The sequence below is a fragment of the Hoplias malabaricus genome, chromosome 8 (assembly GCF_029633855.1).
Source record: "Hoplias malabaricus isolate fHopMal1 chromosome 8, fHopMal1.hap1, whole genome shotgun sequence".
Taxonomy (NCBI): domain Eukaryota; kingdom Metazoa; phylum Chordata; class Actinopteri; order Characiformes; family Erythrinidae; genus Hoplias; species Hoplias malabaricus.
The window spans coordinates 42725136-42747340 of NC_089807.1; the positions used below are offsets into that span (position 1 = coordinate 42725136).

Here is a 22205-nt window from a genome sequence, read left to right on the forward strand (position 1 = left end):
GTAGTTAATCCAGCATCAAACTCTGGTTAAAAATACGAGTAGAAGAGATGAGTAGCAGCTGTCCTTACTGTCACTCTTTTAAAAAGGTGTGATTCACATCTTTGAAGCTGTTGGAAAGTGCTGAATTGAGACTGTTTTTGCTGAGTTTCCCAAAGTCAGAAGTGAACTGTAGTACCACCTGGTGGTGAGATCCTCCTGGTTTCTGTGCTGTAGATCCAGTCCTGAATGTAGGTCTGCACAGAAGAAGAAAACATGCAGTCAGACTCTCAGTGTACAGAGCTTCATAATCACACAGCCTTTCAGAGGTAACCCTTTAACATTTCCTACTCACCCACACAAACGTTCTCTCTCTCTCTCTCTCTCTCTCTCTCTCTCTCTCTCTCTCTCTCTCTCTCTCTCTCTCTCTCTCTGGCTCTTGAATTAGTAAGCTTTATGTTTCAGCAGTGCTGTCAGCCAGCAGCTGAAAGAACAGGTTTCTGGGCGGGAAAGCTCAGTGTGTGTGTGTGTGTGTGTGTTAACCCCTGCAGCAACAGACCACCTAGAAAAGAAAAACAGAGGAAAACGTTGAGTGAGACTCCAGCATTAGGTTTGCATATAAACAGTCATGATACATAAAGGCGATGTAATTGTTGTCACAAAATCTTGTATCTCCTCTCAGGATCAGAACAGATGGGGGAAACATTGATGAATTTAATATATTCTGGAACATTCCCCACTTTGGTCAGTCCTTTTGATCATTTTTATAACCTCGTCAGACCGTGACCTCAATTCAAGCTTAGAGAGAGAGAGAGAGAGAGAGAGAGAGAGAGAGAGAGAGAGAGAGAGAGAGAGAGAGAGAGAGAGAAATGGGCTCTTTTGAATAAAAGATAGGTAGGTTTATATATATATATATATATATATATATAAAAACCCACAAACATGTTCTCTGGATCTTTCCAGATGTTTAGACAGATGTCAGATGTGATCCCAAGTCACACCTTCAAATAAATCCCAAAGCAAACACAAAAGAGAACAGCAGTAAAGTTCGGTTCTTTTTCATTGTTAAATGAATCTTTTCAGATGAATCGATTCATTCACGAGAAGCAGTTGACTCGCTTCGCGAACTATTACTTTCTAGTTCGACTCAGCTGTATTGAATTGTATTATGAACGACAAAACAAAGAGAACTGAACATTTCAAATGACTTTTTTAGCAGTGTGTACCACGTGATATGTGTCCCATTGCCTTGCCGTACAAGTTGTAGTCTGTTGAATTCAAATATTGTAGTCACAGGCTGTGGAGGAAAATATAAGAAAGTAAATGAATTAATGACTCGGTGGAACCGAACCTTCAATTCATTGAAAGAACCGATTCACTTCACTGAGTCGATTCACCCAATATTATTCAAAATGCTTACTTCACCTGTGCCGGATAGTTACCGTCTACCCTCCCCCCACCCTCACTTCCCCTCCCTCCTCTCGTGAGCGCGCAATCTCCCCCCCCCCCCTCCCCCCCCCCCACACACCACCACCACTTCCTCCTCTAACCCTCTCATGGACTCGGTGCAGTAGGCGGAGCCAGTGACGTAGCCGGATCATTTTTTTTAGAGCAGTCTGCAGTCGCCAGGCTCCCAACACACACACACACTCTCTCTCACACTCACACACACACACACACACACACACTAAGCGCGCGCGCAAACGCACCCGCGCGCTCAGATGAAGAGCAAGTAACCCTTTCAAGTCACGTGCACGAGACTCCAAACTCGTTGACAGGCTCTTTTAGGGTTTTGTTTTTTATTTTTTTTAATTTTTATTATTTTCTCTCCTCCTCCTCCTCCTCTTCCTCCTCCCAGCGCGTGATGTGCGCAGCACGGAGCTGAAACTAGTGGACGAGAGAGAGAGAGAGAGAGAGAGAGGCAGAAACTTCGCGCTGTTTGGATTTAAACGGAGCGACGGAGACACCTGACAACACCTGGATGACTTAATCAAGGTAATGAAGGTCAGATCGGCACGAGCCAAATCAATGAATACAGAAGATTGTTTGACGTAGCGTGGTAAATGTAAACACGGCAGGGTGACAGCAGCTACTAATCGCGCGCGCTCCACTTTCTCAACTTAGGAGCAGTGGGTGTGTGTGTGTGTGTGTGTGTGTGTGTGTGTGTGTTGCTGACACACTCTGAAGTGGCAAAAACGCTGCTAATTGCAGTGATATAACTAATATATTAGCGGTAATAGTCTAAAAGCACTGACAGCACCACAGCCGCTGAAGCTGACGGAGCAGTCATCGCTGGCAGCAGCTTGTGAGCAGCTTTCACTCCAAGCTCCGCGCGGCTACACTTTCTGTTGATTCTGATGCACTTCTAACTTTTGCACAGCGTGGATGTGCATTTCACGTCTCGCGCCGCGCGCGCTTCTCCCTCTGCTTCGCCGTGCACGGATCCGCCGCGCGAACTCCACCCCCCCCCCCTCCCCCTCTTGATGCAGCGGATTCAGTGCACTGCACAACTTTGCGTTATTCCGTGTTTCTGTGCCGCGGGCCTGCTGCAGCCGAGACGGGCAGGACAGGCTCGTGCGCGGGGCGCGCCCCACTCCGTGCACGTTTGGAGCCGATGAGCTTGAACGCTCGCGTTTGGCTCGATCTGCACGATCTCACGGTGAAAATCGCGCGCCTGCGCGTGCACACTCTCGGCGAGGAGCCTGTACGCCTCGCGTGCGGTGCCGTGGCGTCGGTGGCGCGGGTCGCAGTGGAGGGGAGTTCGCGGTATAACGAACTGCGTCACTGTCACAACCCCAGCGAAAGTGGACTGAGCTGCACGAGGCGAGGCTGCCGGTCCGCGCGAGAACTGTGCAAAAGTTTGGCGCGCGACTAATTTTGTGGTATTGTATGTTTTCATTGTTATTATTGTTATTATTATTTGTAGTATTATTTTTGTTGTTGTTATTGTTGTTGTTTTGGAAGCACGCGCGACAGTGGAACTGTCCGCGAGCCTCACAAACAGCAGCGAATAAACTTATATTACTGTCCTATACTCACTCTTAGCGAGCACAGCGTTCTGCGCAGTACTCAGGGGATCTATGACTCTTTACAAGAGTGGAATCTCTCACTGTGTCTCTCTAGAACCGTTTAAATAGGTTCTTTAAAAAAAAAAAGACCTATAACAATGTTATAACAAGGTTTCTCTCATAGACAATGTACGCTTTAATGGTTTTTAATGGTTTTCAATGGTTTGGTTCTATACCGTCTTTAAAAATTGGGTTCTCCAGGGTTCTTTAATAAACACAACGGTCGTTTAGAACCATAAGTTCTCTTCTGAGCCGTTTGCGTGTTCTTCAGAACGGAGAATGTGTTTTACTTGGTTCTATGGAGCACCATAAAAAGTGTTCTTTAATAATTTCAGCTTTTTATTATAGAAGAACCCTTTTTGGTGATCCACAGAACCACATGCATCACGTTCTCCATCCAGCAGAACACGTCGCTATGCTTCTGACTCCATATCGAACTCCCTGCTCAGAACAGAACCACAGAACCCTTGAGGAACCCCTCAGTGTTTAACAGTGTAGCCCTAAATAGCCCCTAAAGAGCCGCTCACTGAGATCGTGCACGAAACTACGTCACTGCTTTTAAAGTCCCCTTTGCACAACGTCCCGCGCAACAGCTCGCGTTGAAACGCTTTGCATTCGAAACCGCACAGCAGCTCTCTTATTTGAGCCCACAAGGACCACTGCGCGCGAGACTTGCCCTGACCTTGCGCCACTTTTGTAATTTTGCGTCTCGTGTACCGTTTTCCCATCGCGCGGTGAGTGGGAAAGAGCGCTGGTCTGGGATCAGAGGTTCCTCAGCCTCGCCCCTGAAACCGGGGGCTTGTTTTCGTCCGGCTTTGGAGCACGCTCGCGCTCACACTAGCACAAGAGCGCGCGCACTCCTGAACTTCTGCTGTCAACTTTGTTAAGGTAGAGTTGTGTGTCTTTAATTTGCAATCCACGTTTTTTTTTACATGAATTAAATACTCCATGACTTACGTATCAGCTTCATTCGAGTTTACAGCTGATATTGTTTGCTGAATGTAGGCTATAACTGAGCAGTAAGCAGGCAGTTAAAGGGTTAAGACTTGGAGCTACACTTGTAGATCTTGCTCCATAACACTGACGCTACATGCTGTGTTTATTATTGTGAATTAATCAAGCTCTACCCTTTAATAAAGTGGCAGCGTTCTTCAAACACTCTGAACTAAAGCAGTGGAGATATATACGACAATGTTTATGCTGCGATGGGCCCAGAGTCTGCGTTAAATCATTGGACAAATGCAGGAACACACACAGGACAGAGCCCATCACACACTCAATCACACACTCACACCTGTGGATGATTTCACACAACCAATCACCTACCAGTGTGTGTTTGGACTGTGGGAGGACACCCATGTGGACACAGGGAGAACACCTCACAGACAGTGACCTGGGTGTAGAAAATGAACGAATGATACATGCAGATATCCGTGTGTTTTGTACACCTAAGGTATATGGTTCTAGATAGTTATGCACTATCGTTACAACCCACAGAACCCAGTTCTCTTTAGTTATTCCTGCCAAGTGTTGCATAAACGTGAGTAAGTCGATTAAATTGAAAAAACGTTATAGATAAATAAATGGTGACACAGTGGCGTTTCGGCTGTTGCTGCTGCGCTGCTCCAGGATGTCGGGCTCTTGTTTTCGATCCTCATGTCTGTGTCTGTGAGGAGCTTGGTGTGTCTGCTCCAGTCCCTGCTCCTTGGTTGGTTGTTTGACACCGATATGTACGTGTGGGTGACTGGACTGGGGCCCAGTGATTCTGGGTAGGCGCTGGACCCACTGTGACCCTGATCAGGATGAAGAGGTGGTGGAAAATGAATTAATCAAAGCAGGTGTAAATAAATAATTGCAGTTCAGCTTGCAGAAATGTGTCTTTACATGTGTTTATGCAAATTTGTACCACACTCTGGCAGCTTCTCAACACCGCTCATAGGTTGTAAGTATGACGCCTGAACTTGGAAATATATGCTATGGTTTCCTTTTGGGACAAACTTTCAAAAGTTTGAGGTGCAGAGAAAAGCGCATTATCACATTCTCAAATGTATTCATTGATTATTTTAAAGATTTCATTGACATGTGTCATCTCTGAACAGCTGCTTAATGATAACACATAACACATAAAAAAAAACACCTCTAAGTTTTTTTTAAAAAAGAAAAAACCTGAGAAAGATATGTTCACAGAAAAAGTAACTGCATCTTCTTTTCTAACACCTGCCAGGTTTAACAAATGATCCAGGCATGGAGACCAAAAGATACCAAAGTTTTTACGAAGGTACAGACACCGAAAACAAATGGGCTCAGGCGCCAGGATCCATGGAGTACAGTTGCACGGCAGAGGAGGGCAGCCTGATGAACAACGATGTCCTCATGGACATTGTGAACGGGAGCAACTCGTCCAGTGCCCCAGTGTCCACCTCTAAGGACGGCGGTGGAAAGAAGGCTGAGGCACCGACCATTCGCCTCAATCCAAACCAGCTACTTGGATTCCCAGCGTTCAGCAACAACAACAACTCCCTCCACAACCGCAAACCAGATGTAGACTCTAAAGAGCTCTCCAAAACGGTTGCTGAGTCTATGGGCCTATATATGAACGCCGTGAGGGAGGCTGAGTACGCCTTTGGTCAGCAGGGTCCTCCAGGGGGTTGCCAGAGTAGCCCTGGAAAACTGTACCCTCTCTGTAGCCGAGGGGTCGAGCAAAATAAATCAGCAACAGCAAGGAGCCCCAACATGAAAGCTCCACCCACACCATTTCCAAGCATGCCTCAGCTGCCCAATGGAAACCTCGGGGATTGCGTCGTAGGCACAGTGGCAACGCCCTCCGCACTGGCCACGGCTCTGTCCAGCCCCATTCAGAACTCCAGCAACATCTCCAGCCCTACTGGAAACAACATGGTGACTTCCACCACCAGTCCTACCTACTTCGGCGCCAACTGCCCTTCCATCGGCAGCCCAGCGAGTCTGGGTCCGGTTGGTACAGGCTTGGCTCCAGGTCACCATCGCAACTCCAGTACTTGCAGCCCAGTGGAATCAAGCACAGTTGGGTCTCCCCAGCCACTGGCTAGCCCTTTAAACGTGATGAAGTCCCCCATCTCAAGCCCTCAAAGCATGGGGAGCGTGAGGACCCCTCCATCCTGCAGCACCAACATAAGATCGTCCGTGTCCAGCCCCACAGGCAGCGGGAGCAACCTGAGGCCGTCCATGTCTAGTCCACCCACCATGTGCTCAATGGCCATGTCCAGTCCCAGAAACCCCTCCAGGAGCTTCTCCGTCTCAAGCCCTCCCAGCGGCCTAGGCTTGGTCCAGAATGATGTCCACAGCCCGGAGGTCCGGGAACATGACTTCAAAGGCTTTGAGTTCCCCAAGGTGGAGAACATAGATGGGGAGATCTTTAATGTAGGTATGGACTCCATGGGGATGGTGAAGTACATTAAGAATGAGCCGGACACAGATTACAGGAGTATGTGTCTGGGCGGCGGTAAAGGCCATGTGCCACATTCCCCGTTTGTGTCTCAGATCAAAGTGGAGCCCAACAGAGACATGACTTGCACGAATGCCCACTACGGTGAACCGCAGCAGCCCATGGGGCTCTTCTCGGGCTCAGAGACCACGTACTTGTCCTTGAGGGATAATATCGACGAATACAGTCTCTCTGGGATTCTGGGACCTCCCGTTTCGTCTCTTAATGGCAACTACGAGCCTGGTGTGTTTCCTAACAATGACCTGCCCAAGGGGATTAAACAGGAGACCAGTGATGGCAGCTATTACCAAGAGAATAATAACGTGCCCGCGTCGGCTATTGTCGGTGTTAATTCAGGTGGACATTCATTTCATTACCAGATCGGAGCACAAGGAACAATGTCGTTTTCGCGGCACGACGTGAGGGACCAGTCAAACCCCTTGTTGAATCTAATTTCTCCAGTTACGGCGCTAATGGAGACGTGGAAAACACGCCCAGGCCTGTCTCAGACCCGAGTGGATGGCTTCCCAGGCCCTGGCTGCCTCTCAGACAACATGTCAAGGTAAGGGGCAGAAAAGGCATGGTTTTATTATTGCTTTATCTTAACAGAGAACAGGAAGTGAGGAGGTTGTTGGCATACGTCATGCGCTTAACAAGATAGCTGTGAATTCACATTGCAGCCAGATTCTGTGAAACCGTAATGATTTTGTTACCTGCATAATTACGAGATTCAGGTCTCTTTATGACACTTTGGTTTGGGAATGTTGTAGACTTTCTTACTATTTCAGTGGCTTTCATCAAACCTTTAACAAGAAAAGATCTTTGTATACCAAATTCTATAAATTGGTATGTCTAATTTATTTTGGCATTCCAGGTATTTTATGGGGCTTTTCACGGTTACATACTTTGTGTGAATGGTAGTTATGATGTGCTAAATTGCTTGCAAGTACATATGATAATTACGTTGGAAATGTTTCAGAGAATGAAAGGACTCGCTTTGGAAAAACAGCCGAATCATTCATGCGCACACACAGACAGGCAAAATGGACAGGGTTAGGAAGATAGCGTTGCCTTGGGACAGCCATTGAACAGCTGTTGAACATCTACTGGATCTTGTCTTGGAAGTTGGTTAAAAACAAATCCCAGGCTGGAGATACGTGCGTTTTGTATTGTTTGCAGTTTCTATATAAGTCTAAATGATGGATAACCAGGATAGTGTTATGATTCACCTCCATTCTGCAGCACCAGCAAAAGGTCAGAAAACTGACCTTTGCTATTAAATACTTTATGACCTTCTGTCTCTATATTGATGGCTTCTCCTCACTGTAAACCCAAGGCAAGTTTAACTTCTAACTTTGGCACGACTACATGTACCATACAATTACCTCTGCCATGACAATATATGCCTTTATGGGTTTATGAGGTCCTGCTATTATGTAGCTGGATCATAAATAATTAAGGCTGGCTGACAGCCTTTTTTTGCCATGCAAAGACAATGAGATAAACAGTGGCGGGGTGGAGTGGCCAAATGAAAACAAACAGTGGAAAAGACGGGTAAAAGAGTGGGGGAGTAAATGTGTGTCAATGTACTCAAGTATACGGGGCAAAACAGAGGCCGCTCACCTTTTACTCTGACCCGGCCGTTTGGCTAGCGCTTTAATGGTCGCTGGCAACAAAATGCAACACTAGAATCCAGGAAAATAAAACAAAACAGTGCAGCCATAAAGTAGCCTGCATCTGGGCCACTGCCGGGATATTATGTGAAGTGGTTATGTAATCTCAGAGCACAGAACAGAGCAGCACTGTTTACACTGAATCAGAAGATAAGGTACTGTACATGGGGTTGAATACTGGGCTGCCACCAGCCGTACTATTCTGGGCAGACAACTGGAACCGATACACTATCTGCTGATTACTGGAGTCATAAATGTATGGGCTTCAGATAGTAAGCTTCCTGGTTGCATAATTTTTATGAGCTTGGACACTGCAGGAAATCCCAGACAATAAGCACACTGGCAAACTGGAGCCCTGCAGGGTGAGCTCACCCGGCTCTAATACACTTCATTGCGAGTTCTGTCATTTGAGCACAGAGAACAGGGATACTAGCTGCTACGGCTGTATGCTATAGGCAAGCGGTAGCTAGAGTGAGGCTGTGGTCCTAGATTTCAGGACAGGAGTTCCAAAAACTGACCTGAGACCATCTCTGCTCTTGAGTTGCTTTGAATGTACAGGCCCAAAGGCTAACTGAACAGTCTTGTGCTTAGCTGATTAGCATGCTGACTAGCTGGAGGCTTTTTCGTTTTTTTCTCTGTGCCAGACTTTTTTGCTTAATCCTGGGGTAAACTGTATTTCTGTTTGTTAATATGAATAAGAAACTTGAGAGCTATTTGACTAAGAATTAAAACAACAGACTTATTTTAATGTGATGTATAGGGGCAGTATAAGTGATTTTATGAGAAAATTGATGCTCATTCTAATCTAGTACATGTTTGGCTATTGTCTGCATATTAAAAAGCATTGCACGGAAGATTGTAGTAAGGATTTAATTGCATTAGGGTACAAGATTATTAGATAATATAATTATTGTACAGAGCACCATCACTCTAGAGAACACAGTTCCACTACCCCTCTAGCCCATACTTTGCATTGGCATAGATACCTATAAACATACCTGCACCTGAAGCTGAATACAAATGATCTCAGGCGTATACTGTATATTTGTACCAGTTCCTGTGTTGGCAGGGCATCTGAGGCAGAGACTTAAAGTAGCATGTTCACTCGTTAGCCACTGCTATTGTGAGCTAACATTCATGCACAGCACTGGCAGAGACTTTGACCAAAACAGAGCAGTAGCTACACATGGTAGCTCTGCTATAAAATTAGAACCCAAACTCAGTGAGTCTTTCTGGCTGTAAGGCTGGCCGAGGAGTAAGACTGAACATGTGATGGGTTTAGTGTGTCCTGGAATGTGTATCTCTTTGATGCTATTCTGAAAGAGAGCAATTGCTAAGAGCCTAGCCCGCTAGCTCTCATGTGCTCCAGAACAGTTAGCCAGGCACTCCTTCAAAACAGCATTAGCAAGTCATGCGTGCTTGCTAAAGCCGGCTAATGATAGCAGTAGCAGTATAGAGCTTTTAAAGTGCAACTGCCCCCAAAAAAAGCACATTTGAAGGCTGCTACATCATGCTTAGCTGTCTTTGGCTGTGTTTAGACTAAAGCATGATGCTAATTTACACAGCTTCTCTCAGTCCCACTCTCTTTCTGTTTCTGTTGATCAAAATGAATCAAAGCTCACTTTAAGATGTTTTTGTGTGTCAGTACAGAACAATTCCATGGTGCAGTTGTAACATTAGTTTGTGTATGACCGCAAATTATTTACATTCGCCATTTCCATAGCTGTCCTGATACTATTTAAATAGTGATCCTGCAAACAGGTATAAGGAATGGAATCATGTAAATGAAGGCATTCATTCAAATCTCCTGTTTAACGGTATCACCTTATTTGACCTCTTCTTCCTAAACTAATTCTGGTGTTGTTGAAAAGGAAACTTTTTGCTGATTCATGATTTAAAAAAAAACAATCCATGCACTCAGAAGGCCTAACGGTACGAATAATTAGGCCCCGAGTGTGAGACGTAATGAATTCGATTGTTCTTTTTGTTATGGCTCCATGACTTTGCTGAGTTTACGTCAATAGCCACCACAGTCTGAATGAAATATGAGTGAGTGGTAAAACTGAGCGGTTAAAACCGAAACTTGGTAAATGGCTTGGAAATAATCTGTCAAAATTATAGATGTATTGAGGATTTTGACCTCGTGAAACACACGTTGACACTGTGTGTTTGATTAAAACTGACCGCAGGGAAGTTGGGCTTGGCTCAGACATGGGTTTGTAGACACAGTTTATCAACTTTTGCAGACTTGCAGAGCAAACTCAAGTTGTGTTCCCCTAAGTTTCTCCTGCTTTTCAGCCTGGAGGACTCTTCTTCCAGAGACTAAGGTCAGGATTAAGGTCAGTGGAGCTGATCCTAGATCAGCAGTAATGTCAGTAGTCAGGAATCACAGCACCAGTCAGAGCCAGAGGCTTTTAAATTCCAGCACTAAGACGATAATGGACTGCAGCTGCTCCAGTGTGTGTACAGTGTAGCAGTGTCTGTACAGTATGTCTAGTGTGGCAGTGTGTGCACAGTGAAGCAGTGTGTGTACAGTATGTCTAGTGTGGCAGTGTGTGTACAGTGAAGCAGTGTGTGTACAGTGTGTGTACAGTGAAGCAGTGTGTGTACAGTATGTCTAGTGTGGCAGTGTGTGTACAGTGAAGCAGTGTGTGTACAGTATGTCTAGTGTGGCAGTGTGTGTGCAGTGAAGCAGTGTGTGTACAGTATGTGTAGTGTGGTAGTGTGTGTACAGTGAAGCAGTGTGTGTACAGTATATGTAGTGTGGCAGTGTGTGTACAATATGTGTACAGTGAAGCAGTGTGTGTACAGTATGTGTAGTGTGGCAGTATGTGTGCTGTGAAGCAGTGTGTGTACAGCATGTGTAGTGTGGCAGTGTGTGTGCAGTGAAGCAGTGTGTGTACATCATGTGTAGTGTGGCAGTGTGTGTGCAGTGAAGCAGTGTGTGTACAGCATGTGTAGTGTGGCAGTGTGTGTGCAGTGAAGCAGTGTGTGTACAGCATGTGTAGTGTGGCAGTGTGTGTGCAGTGAAGCAGTGTGTGTACAGCATGTGTAGTGTGGCAGTGTGTGTGCAGTGAAGCAGTGTGTGTACAGTATGTGCAGTGAAGCAGTGTGTGTGCAGTGAAGCAGTGTGTGTACAGTATGTGTAGTGTGGCAGTGTGTGTACAGTGAAGCAGTGTGTGTACAGTGTGTGTACAGTGAAGCAGTGTGGTGTGTGTAAAGTATGTGTAGTGTGGCAGTGTGTGTGCAGTGAAGCAGTGTGTGTACAGTATGTGTAGTGTGGCAGAATGTGTACAGTGAAGCAGTGTGTGTACAGTATGTGCAGTGAAGCAGTGTGTGTACAGTATGTGTAGTGTGGCAGTGTGTGTACAATGAAGCAGTGTGTGTACAGTATATGTAGTGTGGCAGTGTGTGTACAATATGTGTACAGTGAAGCAGTGTGTGTACAGTATGTGTAGTGTGGCAGTGTGTGTACAGTGAAGCAGTGTGTGTACAGTATATGTAGTGTGGCAGTGTGTGTACAATATGTGTACAGTGAAGCAGTGTGTGTACAGTATGTGTAGTGTGGCAGTATGTGTGCTGTGAAGCAGTGTGTGTACAGCATGTGTAGTGTGGCAGTGTGTGTGCAGTGAAGCAGTGTGTGTACAGTATGTGTAGTGTGGCAGTGTGTGTGCAGTGAAGCAGTGTGTGTACATCATGTGTAGTGTGGCAGTGTGTGTGCAGTGAAGCAGTGTGTGTACAGTATGTGTAGTGTAGCAGTGTGTGTACAGTATATGTAGTGTGGCAGTGTGTGTACAATATGTGTACAGTGAAGCAGTGTGTGTACAGCATGTGTAGTGTGGCAGTGTGTGTGCAGTGAAGCAGTGTGTGTACAGTATGTGTAGTGTGGCAGTGTGTGTGCAGTGAAACAGTGTGTGTACAGTATGTGTATTGTGGCAGTGTGTGTGCAGTGAAGCAGTGTGTGTACATCATGTGTAGTGTGGCAGTGTGTGTGCAGTGAAGCAGTGTGTGTACAGCATGTGTAGTGTGGCAGTGTGTGTGCAGTGAAGCAGTGTGTGTACAGCATGTGTAGTGTGGCAGTGTGTGTGTGCAATGAAGCAGTGTGTGTACAGCATGTGTAGTGTGGCAGTGTGTGCAGTGAAGCAGTGTGTGTACAGTATGTGCAGTGAAGCAGTGTGTGTGCAGTGAAGCAGTGTGTGTACAGTATGTGTAGTGTGGCAGTGTGTGTACAGTGAAGCAGTGTGTGTACAGTGTGTGTACAGTGAAGCAGTGTGGTGTGTGTAAAGTATGTGTAGTGTGGCAGTGTGTGTGCAGTGAAGCAGTGTGTGTACAGTATGTGTAGTGTGGCAGAATGTGTACAGTGAAGCAGTGTGTGTACAGCATGTGTAGTGTGGCAGTGTGTGTGCAGTGAAGCAGTGTGTGTACAGTATGTGCAGTGAAGCAGTGTGTGTACAGTATGTGTAGTGTGGCAGTGTGTGTACAGTATGTCTAGTGTGGCAGTGTGTCTGCAGTGAAGCAGTGTGTGTACAGCATGTGTAGTGTGGCAGTGTGTGTACAGTGAAGCAGTGTGTGTACAGTGTGTGTACAGTGAAGCAGTGTGGTGTGTGTAAAGTATGTGTAGTGTGGCAGTATGTGTACAGCATGTGTAGTGTGGTAGTGTGTGTGCAGTGAAGCAGTGTGTGTACAGTATTTGTAGTGTGGCAGTGTGTGTACAGTATGTCTAGTGTGGCAGTGTGTCTGCAGTGAAGCAGTGTGTGTACAGTATGTGTAGTGTGGCAGTGTGTGTACAGTATGTCTAGTGTGGCAGTGTGTCTGCAGTGAAGCAGTGTGTGTACAGCATGTGTAGTGTGGCAGTGTGTGTACAGTGAAGCAGTGTGTGTACAGTGAAGCAGTGTGGTGTGTGTAAAGTATGTGTAGTGTGGCAGTATGTGTACAGCATGTGTAGTGTGGCAGTGTGTGTGCAGTGAAGCAGTGTGTGTACAGTATGTGTACTGTGGCAGTGTGTGTACGGTGAAGCAGTGTGTGTACAGTGTGTGTGTGCAGTGAAGCAGTGTGTGTACAGTATGTGTAGTGTGTGCACAGTGAAGCAGTGTGTACAGTATGTGTAGTGTGGCAGTGTGTGTACAGTGAAGCAGTGTGTGTACAGTATGTGTACAGTGAAGCAGTGTGTGTACAGTATGTGTAGTGTGGCAGTGTGTGTACAGTGAAGCAGTGTGTGTACAGTATGTGTACTGTGGCAGTGTGTGTACGGTGAAGCAGTGTGTGTACAGTGTGTGTGTGCAGTGAAGCAGTGTGTGTACAGTGAAGCAGTGTGGTGTGTGTAAAGTATGTGTAGTGTGGCAGTATGTGTACAGCATGTGTAGTGTGGCAGTGTGTGTGCAATGAAGCAGTGTGTGTACAGTATGTGTACTGTGGCAGTGTGTGTACGGTGAAGCAGTGTGTGTACAGTGTGTGTGTGCAGTGAAGCAGTGTGTGTACAGTAAAGCAGTGTGTGTACAGTATGTGTAGTGTGTGCACAGTGAAGCAGTGTGTACAGTATGTGTAGTGTGGCAGTGTGTGTACAGTGAAGCAGTGTGTGTACAGTGTGTGTACAGTGAAGCAGTGTGTGTACAGTATGTGTAGTGTGGCAGTGTGTGTACAGTGAAGCAGTGTGTGTACAGTATGTGTACAGTGAAGCAGTGTGTGTGAACCGTGTGTACAGTGTGTATGAAGTGTGTGTACATTGTAGTAGAATATAGCTTCTTCTATCATGCAATCTGTTGCAATCAGAGTCAGGACGAGTCCTAGGGCGACAGTGGTGCTGTGTCAGCGTTTCTCATGGTTTAAGGGGCTGCTAGCCCCCCGAGAGGACAGCGAGGTGGGGGCTGAGTTGTGACTGTTACCCTGAAGTAGACCCATATGGCAGAAGATAATGAGATCCACTTTAAACACGCTGTCACTCTGGATGACAGTCAGAGACTAAAGACTGTGCCATGTGCCACTGTACACTCAGATATACACACTACACCTCTCTCTCTCTCTCTCTCTCTCTCTCTCTGCCTTTGTCTTTCTCTCACTTTCTTTTTAACTCTACTCTCTTTCACCCTTTTCCCGTTTCTCTGTACTCTAACTTTTTGACTCTTCTCTCTCTCCTCTCTCTCTCTCTCTCTCTCTCTCTCTCTGTCTTCTAACACTCTCTCTCTCTAATACACACAAACAATGCCTCTCTTGTCATTTTATCACAGCACCCTCCTCCCCAGCTCTTTCTCTCTCTCTCTCTCTCTCTCTCTCTCTCTCTCTTTCTCTGAATTTTATCTTTGTATCTCTCCTCCACCTCCTCTTGTGTCCCTCTATCATTGAGCCATTAGCTCTCTTACTGAAGCCTTTTGTTGCTTGCAGATCTTTGATATCTACATTAAATAACACGCATTACTGAATCACTCACTATTATGTAATAGCTCAGAGAAATAAACAGGCAGAGAGAGAGAGAGAGGGGGAGAGATAATGCAGTGGGGGAGGAGAGTCATTCATTATTTTGTTCATTCACTGATCCATAAGTAAGATCATTGTGTTTCTGTGAGCCGCGTGTTGATAAAGGACTCGCGGCTCTGTAGGAGTGCTGGATTTTTGTGACAGATGTGTGAATGTGTGAAAGAGCAGAAGTGTCAGGACACTCATCAGAGCTGATCTGTTCATGCTTCGGGGTCGCGTGTGAGTGGCAGCAGAGCCACAAGCTCCAGCATGTCTCATGCAGCAAGGGTCATGAGAAAAACGAGGTTTGTTTGGTCCAGATGTTTAGTGCAGAAATGCACAAGCCACGTTCATTTCAGAACGTTAGTGTCCATCTGTGGGCCTAATACGATAATACAAACATTTATGTGAGGATTGAATTGCATTCTGCCTCATCAACGTTGGTAAGGTCAAGTCCTGATGTTGGACGATTAGTTCTAGATCACAACTCCAGCTCATTCCAAATGTATCCAATGCTAGTAGACGTTTCACATTGAGCAAAATGGAAATGTTACTAGGGCAAAAATAACATTGTGATTTTTTACAATTCTGATCAATAATGCAATTAAAGTTTACATTTTACAATATTATTATTATATTTTACAGTTTACAACTGTGATTACAGCTGTGATTTTTACAACTGTTAAATACTAGTTTACTTAAGACAGTATTGAATGGAAGGAGAATAAAAATTCATTATTCATTCATTCATTCATTATCTGTAACCCTTATCCAGTTCAGGGTCGCGGTGGGTCCAGAGCCTACCTGGAATTATTGAGCACAAGGCGGGAATACACCCTGGAGGGTGCGCCAGTCCTTCACAGGGCAACACACACTCACACATTCACTCACACACTGAAAGAGACACTTTTGAGTCTCCAATCCACCTGCCAACGTGTGTTTTTGGACTGTGGGAGGAAACCAGAGCAGCCAGAGGAAACCCACGCAGACACAGGGAGAACACACCACACTCCTCACAGACAGTCACCCGGAGGAAACCTACACAGACACAGAGAGAACACACCACACTCCACACAGACAGTCACCCGGAGGAAACCCACGCAGACACAGGGAGAACACACCACACTCCTCACAGACAGTCACCCGGAGGAAACCCACGCAGACACAGGGAGAACACACCACACTCCTCACAGACAGTCACCCGGAGGAAACCCACACAGACACAGAGAGAACACACCACACTCCTCACAGACAGTCACCCGGAGGAAACCCACACAGACACAGGGAGAACACACCACACTCCTCACAGACAGTCACCCGGAGGAAACCCACGCAGACACAGGGAGAACACACCACTGGAACTGTGTGACTGCGACACCTACCTGCTGCGCCAGCGTGCCTCCCAAAAATTCCAATACAAACCTAATTCATTGTCCAGCCCTTCACATATTTTAATTATTTTTTCTGTCCTTACTGTATTTATTGCTGAGGTAAACAAGGGAGTGGTTTTAATTAAAACACATCGGCTCATCTGAGAAGAGTAAATGATTCAGAGTGTGAGCTTTTCTGAGAAAGAGAGAGAAAGAAAAGAGAAAGACGAGGTAGCGGGGGTTTGATATTTTTTTTTCAATTCTGTAATTTTTTGGTCATCACACAGTTTTCGTGCCTCTTTAAACACGCTCCCTTATGTAGCCTATTAAATTTGCATTGAACAAATGAGATTATTCCGGATTATTCCTTCTGCCGTGCTCCGTGTTATTAGGGGTTGGAAAGATGCATTCTGCCAAAGCTCATTCTCCATCGCCACCCTTGTTCTGATCGTACCATCGCACTGTGGCCGTGATAAATAAGTAAATAAATAATCACAAGGCACTCTTACAAATTGACCTACTTTTATACGCAGGATTACCTTGTGAATGTAGTGAATTTAGTTTTTTTTTCTTTCATATGTGAAATCTCGTTCCAGTTTATTTAGGCCACATTTCTCTGCCTGGATTTTATTGGGCATTAAAGACATTATGTGTGGGCTACAGTTCATTCTGAGTGTACAGTTGATACCAGAGCTGTGTATGTTACAGGGCCATGTTTACTGCTTAAATGGAGCATGTGTGCTGTAGATACTCGTGTATATAATCTGTACAGTGCTATGAATGTGTCTGCAGTCGTTTATGCATCATACAAAGCCAGACTTGGGTATGTCACATCCACAGCACCTTATAAATCTTCGCCACCAGCTCCAGCAGTTTATAAATACATTTATTTTACATATAGGCCTCATGCAGAGGGAAGTTACAGCCAAGAAAAAACTTCACTAGGGACAGTCATGGTTGTCCAACCTCCTCTGTCAGATGACTTGTTTTCTTGATTTTCTGAGTGAAAATCCGTGGTCAGAAGAAGTGGTCCTCATATTTGTGGGTATTTGACTGACCTCCCAACAGGACAGTGGTCTGTATGAGAACTATCTCCAGCGTTCTGTAGCCACAGCTGTGAGCTGGATGTAATCGATATGTAGGCCTCGCATGGTTTGTATTCATGTGTGTGTGTGTATAAGTGTAAGAGTGTGTAACTCCAGGCCAGAGCAGCCGAGTCAGAGGAAGGGAACGCTTTGCACTGGAGTGAAGCCAAATTTCAATGTTCCTCCGTCGGATGAAAGGGCATATCCCTGAGAGAGCGCTAATAAGCTGTTAATTGTATGTTCTTCTACAAAATTAATGGACGGCATTGATTTGATTAATTCAGACGCGGCAGGATACTAATGTCCTATTATATCCTGACCTCGCTGAAGCTGCGCAGGACACGACGGCTTCAGGTTCGACCAGCACACACACACACACAAACACACACACCTGCTTCCCTGTAGCTGGTGAGCCCTAGCAAGTAAATCCAGTTCCTAAAGAAAAGGGTTTAAATCTTCTGCTTCTAAAGTTGCAAGCAAATGATTAAAGTACAAAGCAAGAACTCGCATTTACACAATTTCCCCGTTCCTCCGTGTGAAGTCATGCTTGTTGTCTGAAGTTTTGATCTGGATCTGTGAAGCTAATGTAGCTAACAAGCAGTGGAAACTTATAGCTCACAGATTAGCGTGGGATGTGAGCATGTGACCATGTGCTGTGTTTATAGGTGCTGCGTACTGTAGCTATGTACATATTACTGTAGTAAAATAATGGGCTTTAAAAATTTAGATATACACTGGAACCTCTACCTACGATCCGTTGATCCGTTCCGTGACCCGGTTCGTAAGTGGAAATGTTCGTTTCTCGAGTCAATTTTCCCCATTTAAAATAATGGAAAAGCCATTAATGTGTAAAAATAAAAGAGAAATACAGTGGTAACAGTAATAAAAAAGAAATAATAAAGTTGTAAGTGGTTACACATCGCTACCTTGAAGACGTGACGACTGGCTGGAGGAGTAACACAGGCACTGGCTGTATGACGGGAGGTGGGGGGTGGGGGGAATAACGGAGAGTAGGCAGTGAACGTGGGGAGACGAAGCGTAGATACGTCTTAACTTAGTACGAATTTTGATGTCTGCTACAATGTGCTAATCTTAAAAGCTCACTCAAGTCTGGGGGCGCTGGGAGACTCGCCTATTGGGGTCAGTGGCCATTTCCAGCCGTTGGCTCGGTTTCTAGAGTCGTGGTTCGTTGGTGGAGGCAAAAAATATTCAAATGCCCGGTTCGTATCTTGGAAAGTTCATTAGTATAGGGTTCATTAGTAGAGGTTCCACTGTACAATGGTCAGCCATAAAATTACCTCTTTGTTTGTACCGTTACTGTCCATTTTATGAGCTCTGCTGACCTTATATGTGCACCGTGTTCTGTATGTTGCTCTACATTCTTTGTTAGCTCCGTTTTGAGCCTATATCTACAACATTAAAGATCTGTCATAAAGTTAAAGAAAAATAGTAACCACCATCTTAAGGTCTACATTTTGTGCTGTGCTAATTGGTGGGATTTTAGTCTCCACTCCACTTTTGAACTACATTAGCCTCATTATTTTTAGGTTCGGACACTAAGCATGCCTTGGCTGATTGCTTGTGTGTGAAGCTGTGTGGTTTTATCAGACTAATGCTTTAAACAGTTAGACACAGTAAAACCTTTTCTTCGGCCAAATACCTCAGAGTGACTGTGTTAAAGACAGGGTGGTCGTTTACGTCCATCGCTGTGACATCGGCACGTCCAGGCGAACGTGTGACTATTCAAATCCAACACCTTTCAGTATTTCTTCAACAATGAGCAACCAATAGCGATGCCAGTATGAATCTGTCAACAATATCAGCGTCTAAACTCACCGAGGCTTCTTGATGAACTAAAACATGGATGATACACGGCATAAATAACCCATCGGTGCTGAGCATGAATGTTTGTATTGAGAGCCTGTGGTGTACACTCCAACGTCCAAAGGTTGTAACTACTGTTTTTAATGTTATAAATCAGGTTTGGTTGCAGACACATGGTTTAAAAGGGCTATGATGCTTATATTCCATCGTGCTGTTTGTGGGAATATTCTGTCCTACATAAATTTGAGGGAAGCTGGAAAAATTAAGTCATTTTCAGTGATGGACAGAGCTGTAAAAGATTCCATAGCTGCTGTAAAAGCGCCATAAATCCGTCCAAGATTTCATCAGAAAGGAACAAACTGAATTGATTCAAAGCCATGTGGCAGGATACTATCAAACACTTACAACAGTGTTCCAATAGGTTCCTTCCCAGAAGAGTAGTAGATGATGAGTAGATGTGCAGCAAAAGGAGGACAAGCTCATACATGAATATGTAAATATGACGAAATGTGTGAACAATAATGCTCATGGATGTAGTTATAAGACACCAGGGCTAACAGAGTGCCATCAGTGTCTTTGGGAAACGAGCACAATGTCCAGTGTTTGTTCATGAGGCTCTGATACTTCAAGTGAAGTATAAATTGTAACATCCCATTAGGTTTGGACACAAGAGGCTGCACACTGCTGCGATAGGACTTCTGCCCAGTTTATGTTGAAAGGAAAATCAAGTCAGGCCTTGAAAAATGACTCTGGACTTAAATTACCGCCCTCCAACTAACAGTGGAACAGTGATAGTGCTGTTATGGAAAAAAGTGCCACGTTCTCTTAGTGCGCATGCGTCCACACACACACACACACACACACACACACAGGCAGACAGAGCTGGGCTGGCACACTAATAAAAGTGTAGTTCCTGCACGCTTGGGATCTGGGCTCAGAATGGCTGTCCTCATTTGAACTCCTCACTCGGCCAAACTGCGCCAGATTTCTGCAAGGGAGAGGAGACTCTCTCAGACTGAGAACTCTTAACACTCTCTATCCCACTCACACACTCGTAGAATCATCAAACCCCACCATTTTAAAACCGAAACATCAAGTTTTACAGTTATTTCTCCGTTTGCACACTCTCCCGTTTGTACATGACCTGCCCAGACTCCCTCGGTGGCCCATGGTTTTGACAGGTTTTGTTTTAGTTCTTGTAGACGTTTGGTGCTGGAACAACAAGTCTGATGAAACTACGACGTAATGGAAGCTAGCACTTGGAATTGAGCTGTGTCACGTTGTTAAAGGGACACGCCGAACAAATCGAAAGGTTTGGTCATTGATGCATTTGTTCAGAAAGAAAAGTACCCACCAACACTGGTGTCACAGTAGTGTCAAGACAGATCAGATAGTCTAAAGACCAGAGAACCATAGCTAGAAGGCTAATGCAGACAAGAAGCCATTCTGTTGGTGATGTGGACGCACGCTTTGGGTCAATCTCGTGGCAGAAGGTGATATTTCCCTTTATATTTGTCTTTGTATCTGACAGTTAAAGTTATGCATGAAAACTAACATAGTTGCTAGATGATCATAGATGCTAATGATTCCCCTGACCTTAACCCCTTACCCATAGTGGCCCCAGTGGCTTCTTTTTGCCCGTTTCGTCAACCTGTCTCTGTTAATATCACAATGTGTCACTGATTTGGTGCATTTTATATAAAATGAGCATAGCTGAAGATTCAAAGTTGATTTTGATATATTTAGTTATTTATTTATTTTAGAAGCTCATTTTTAAATAGCAAAACACATTCTGAATAAGCTCTTTCACTCACTCAGAAACAAACACAGCGCCTCCAACAGGATGGTAAGCCGTGTGCATCATTTCTACAGAGAGCGCTGACTCTACTCTGAAATCCTGTTTTTAAAGATAAATCTGGACAAGATGGCCACTTTAGGGCCTGCGGAAAGTGACTGCCCAAATCCCCAAGTTTGGCTACATCTGGGAATTTTGTCTCTCAACAATGAGACTTTTAACATTTTAAAAGGTGTATTGGTTTAGAGCTGGACGATACGCCCAATGTTTATATCACAATATAGTTCTTAATTTCTTTCAAAATGATATAATTCTGATATCGATATAAACAATCGATAAAAAAAAAAACACAGAATATCTGGCAAGAACTGAAAGCAACTTGACATCACTTTCACACAACAACTTCTTGGCTTTTTTAATATTTATATTTTTAAGCTAACTTCAAAACAGAGTGCAATGAACTGACAACAGTAATGATCATCATTCAGTGACAGATGCTGTAAATAATGTATATTGAAATATTCATTCATTCATTCATTATCTGTAACCGTTATCCAGTTCAGGGTCGCGGTGGGTCCAGAGCCTACCTGGAATCATTGGGCGCAAGGCAGGAATACACCCTGGAGGGGGCGCCAGTCCTTCACAGGGCAACACAGACACACACACACACACACACACACACACTCACCTACGGACACTTTTGAGTCCCCAATCCACCTACCAACGTGTGTTTTTGGACTGGGAGAGGAAACCGGAGCACCCGGAGGAAACCCACGCAGACACAGGGAGAACACATCACACTCCTCACAGACAGTCACCCGGAGGAAACCCATGCAGACACAGGGAGAACACATCACACTCCTCACAGACAGTCACCCGGAGGAAACCCACGCAGACACAGGGAGAACACACCACACTCCTCACAGACAGTCACCCGGAGGAAACCCATGCAGACACAGGGAGAACACATCACACTCCTCACAGACAGTCACCCGGAGAAAACCCACGCAGACACAGGGAGAACACACCACACTCCTCACAGACAGTCACCCGGAGGAAACCCACGCAGACACAGGGAGAACACACCACACTCCTCACAGACAGTCACCCGGAGCGGGAATCGAACCCACAACATCCAGGTCCCTGGAGCTGTGTGACTGCGACACATACCTGCTGCGCGACCGTGCCACCCTATGTTGAAATATTGTGTTTTTAAAAGCATATACTTTTTATTGAAACATTTTATATTGCGATATATATTGATATTGAATTTTTGTCCAGCCCTATATTGGTTGCAGAAAATAGCCCAAATTTAGTACATAATCAGCCAGATATGTGTAATATCTCTCCATCCATTTTTCACAGTATCACAGTATGTGATACTCTCACAAATGTATGAACACGATGAAAAGAAGCACATTTGGTGTATTTTCATGCACACGGCCCATAAGCTTTGTTTATTTTTTGTCTGTACCATTCCTATAGTGCTTTTCTCACACTC

At 45.0% G+C, this 22205-nt stretch overlaps 1 protein-coding gene across 3 annotated transcripts in view; it reads left to right on the plus strand.

Moving 5' to 3' along the window:
• Positions 1-221: 221 nt before the first annotated feature.
• The window catches only part of nr3c2 (nuclear receptor subfamily 3, group C, member 2), a 124649-nt gene continuing 102665 nt past the window's right edge, over positions 222-22205 (plus strand). The window contains exons 1-3 of one of the 3 annotated variants that reach the window (XM_066679518.1): positions 222-305; positions 1835-1971; positions 5269-7069. In XM_066679518.1, the coding sequence (XP_066535615.1) occupies positions 5289-7069 (1781 nt within the window). In that variant the 5' untranslated portion in view covers positions 222-305; positions 1835-1971; positions 5269-5288. Of the gene's footprint in view, positions 306-466; positions 587-1834; positions 1972-2738; positions 2859-5268; positions 7070-22205 lie in introns of those variants that run through there. The other 2 variants (XM_066679519.1, XM_066679520.1) reach the window with 2 other exon arrangements.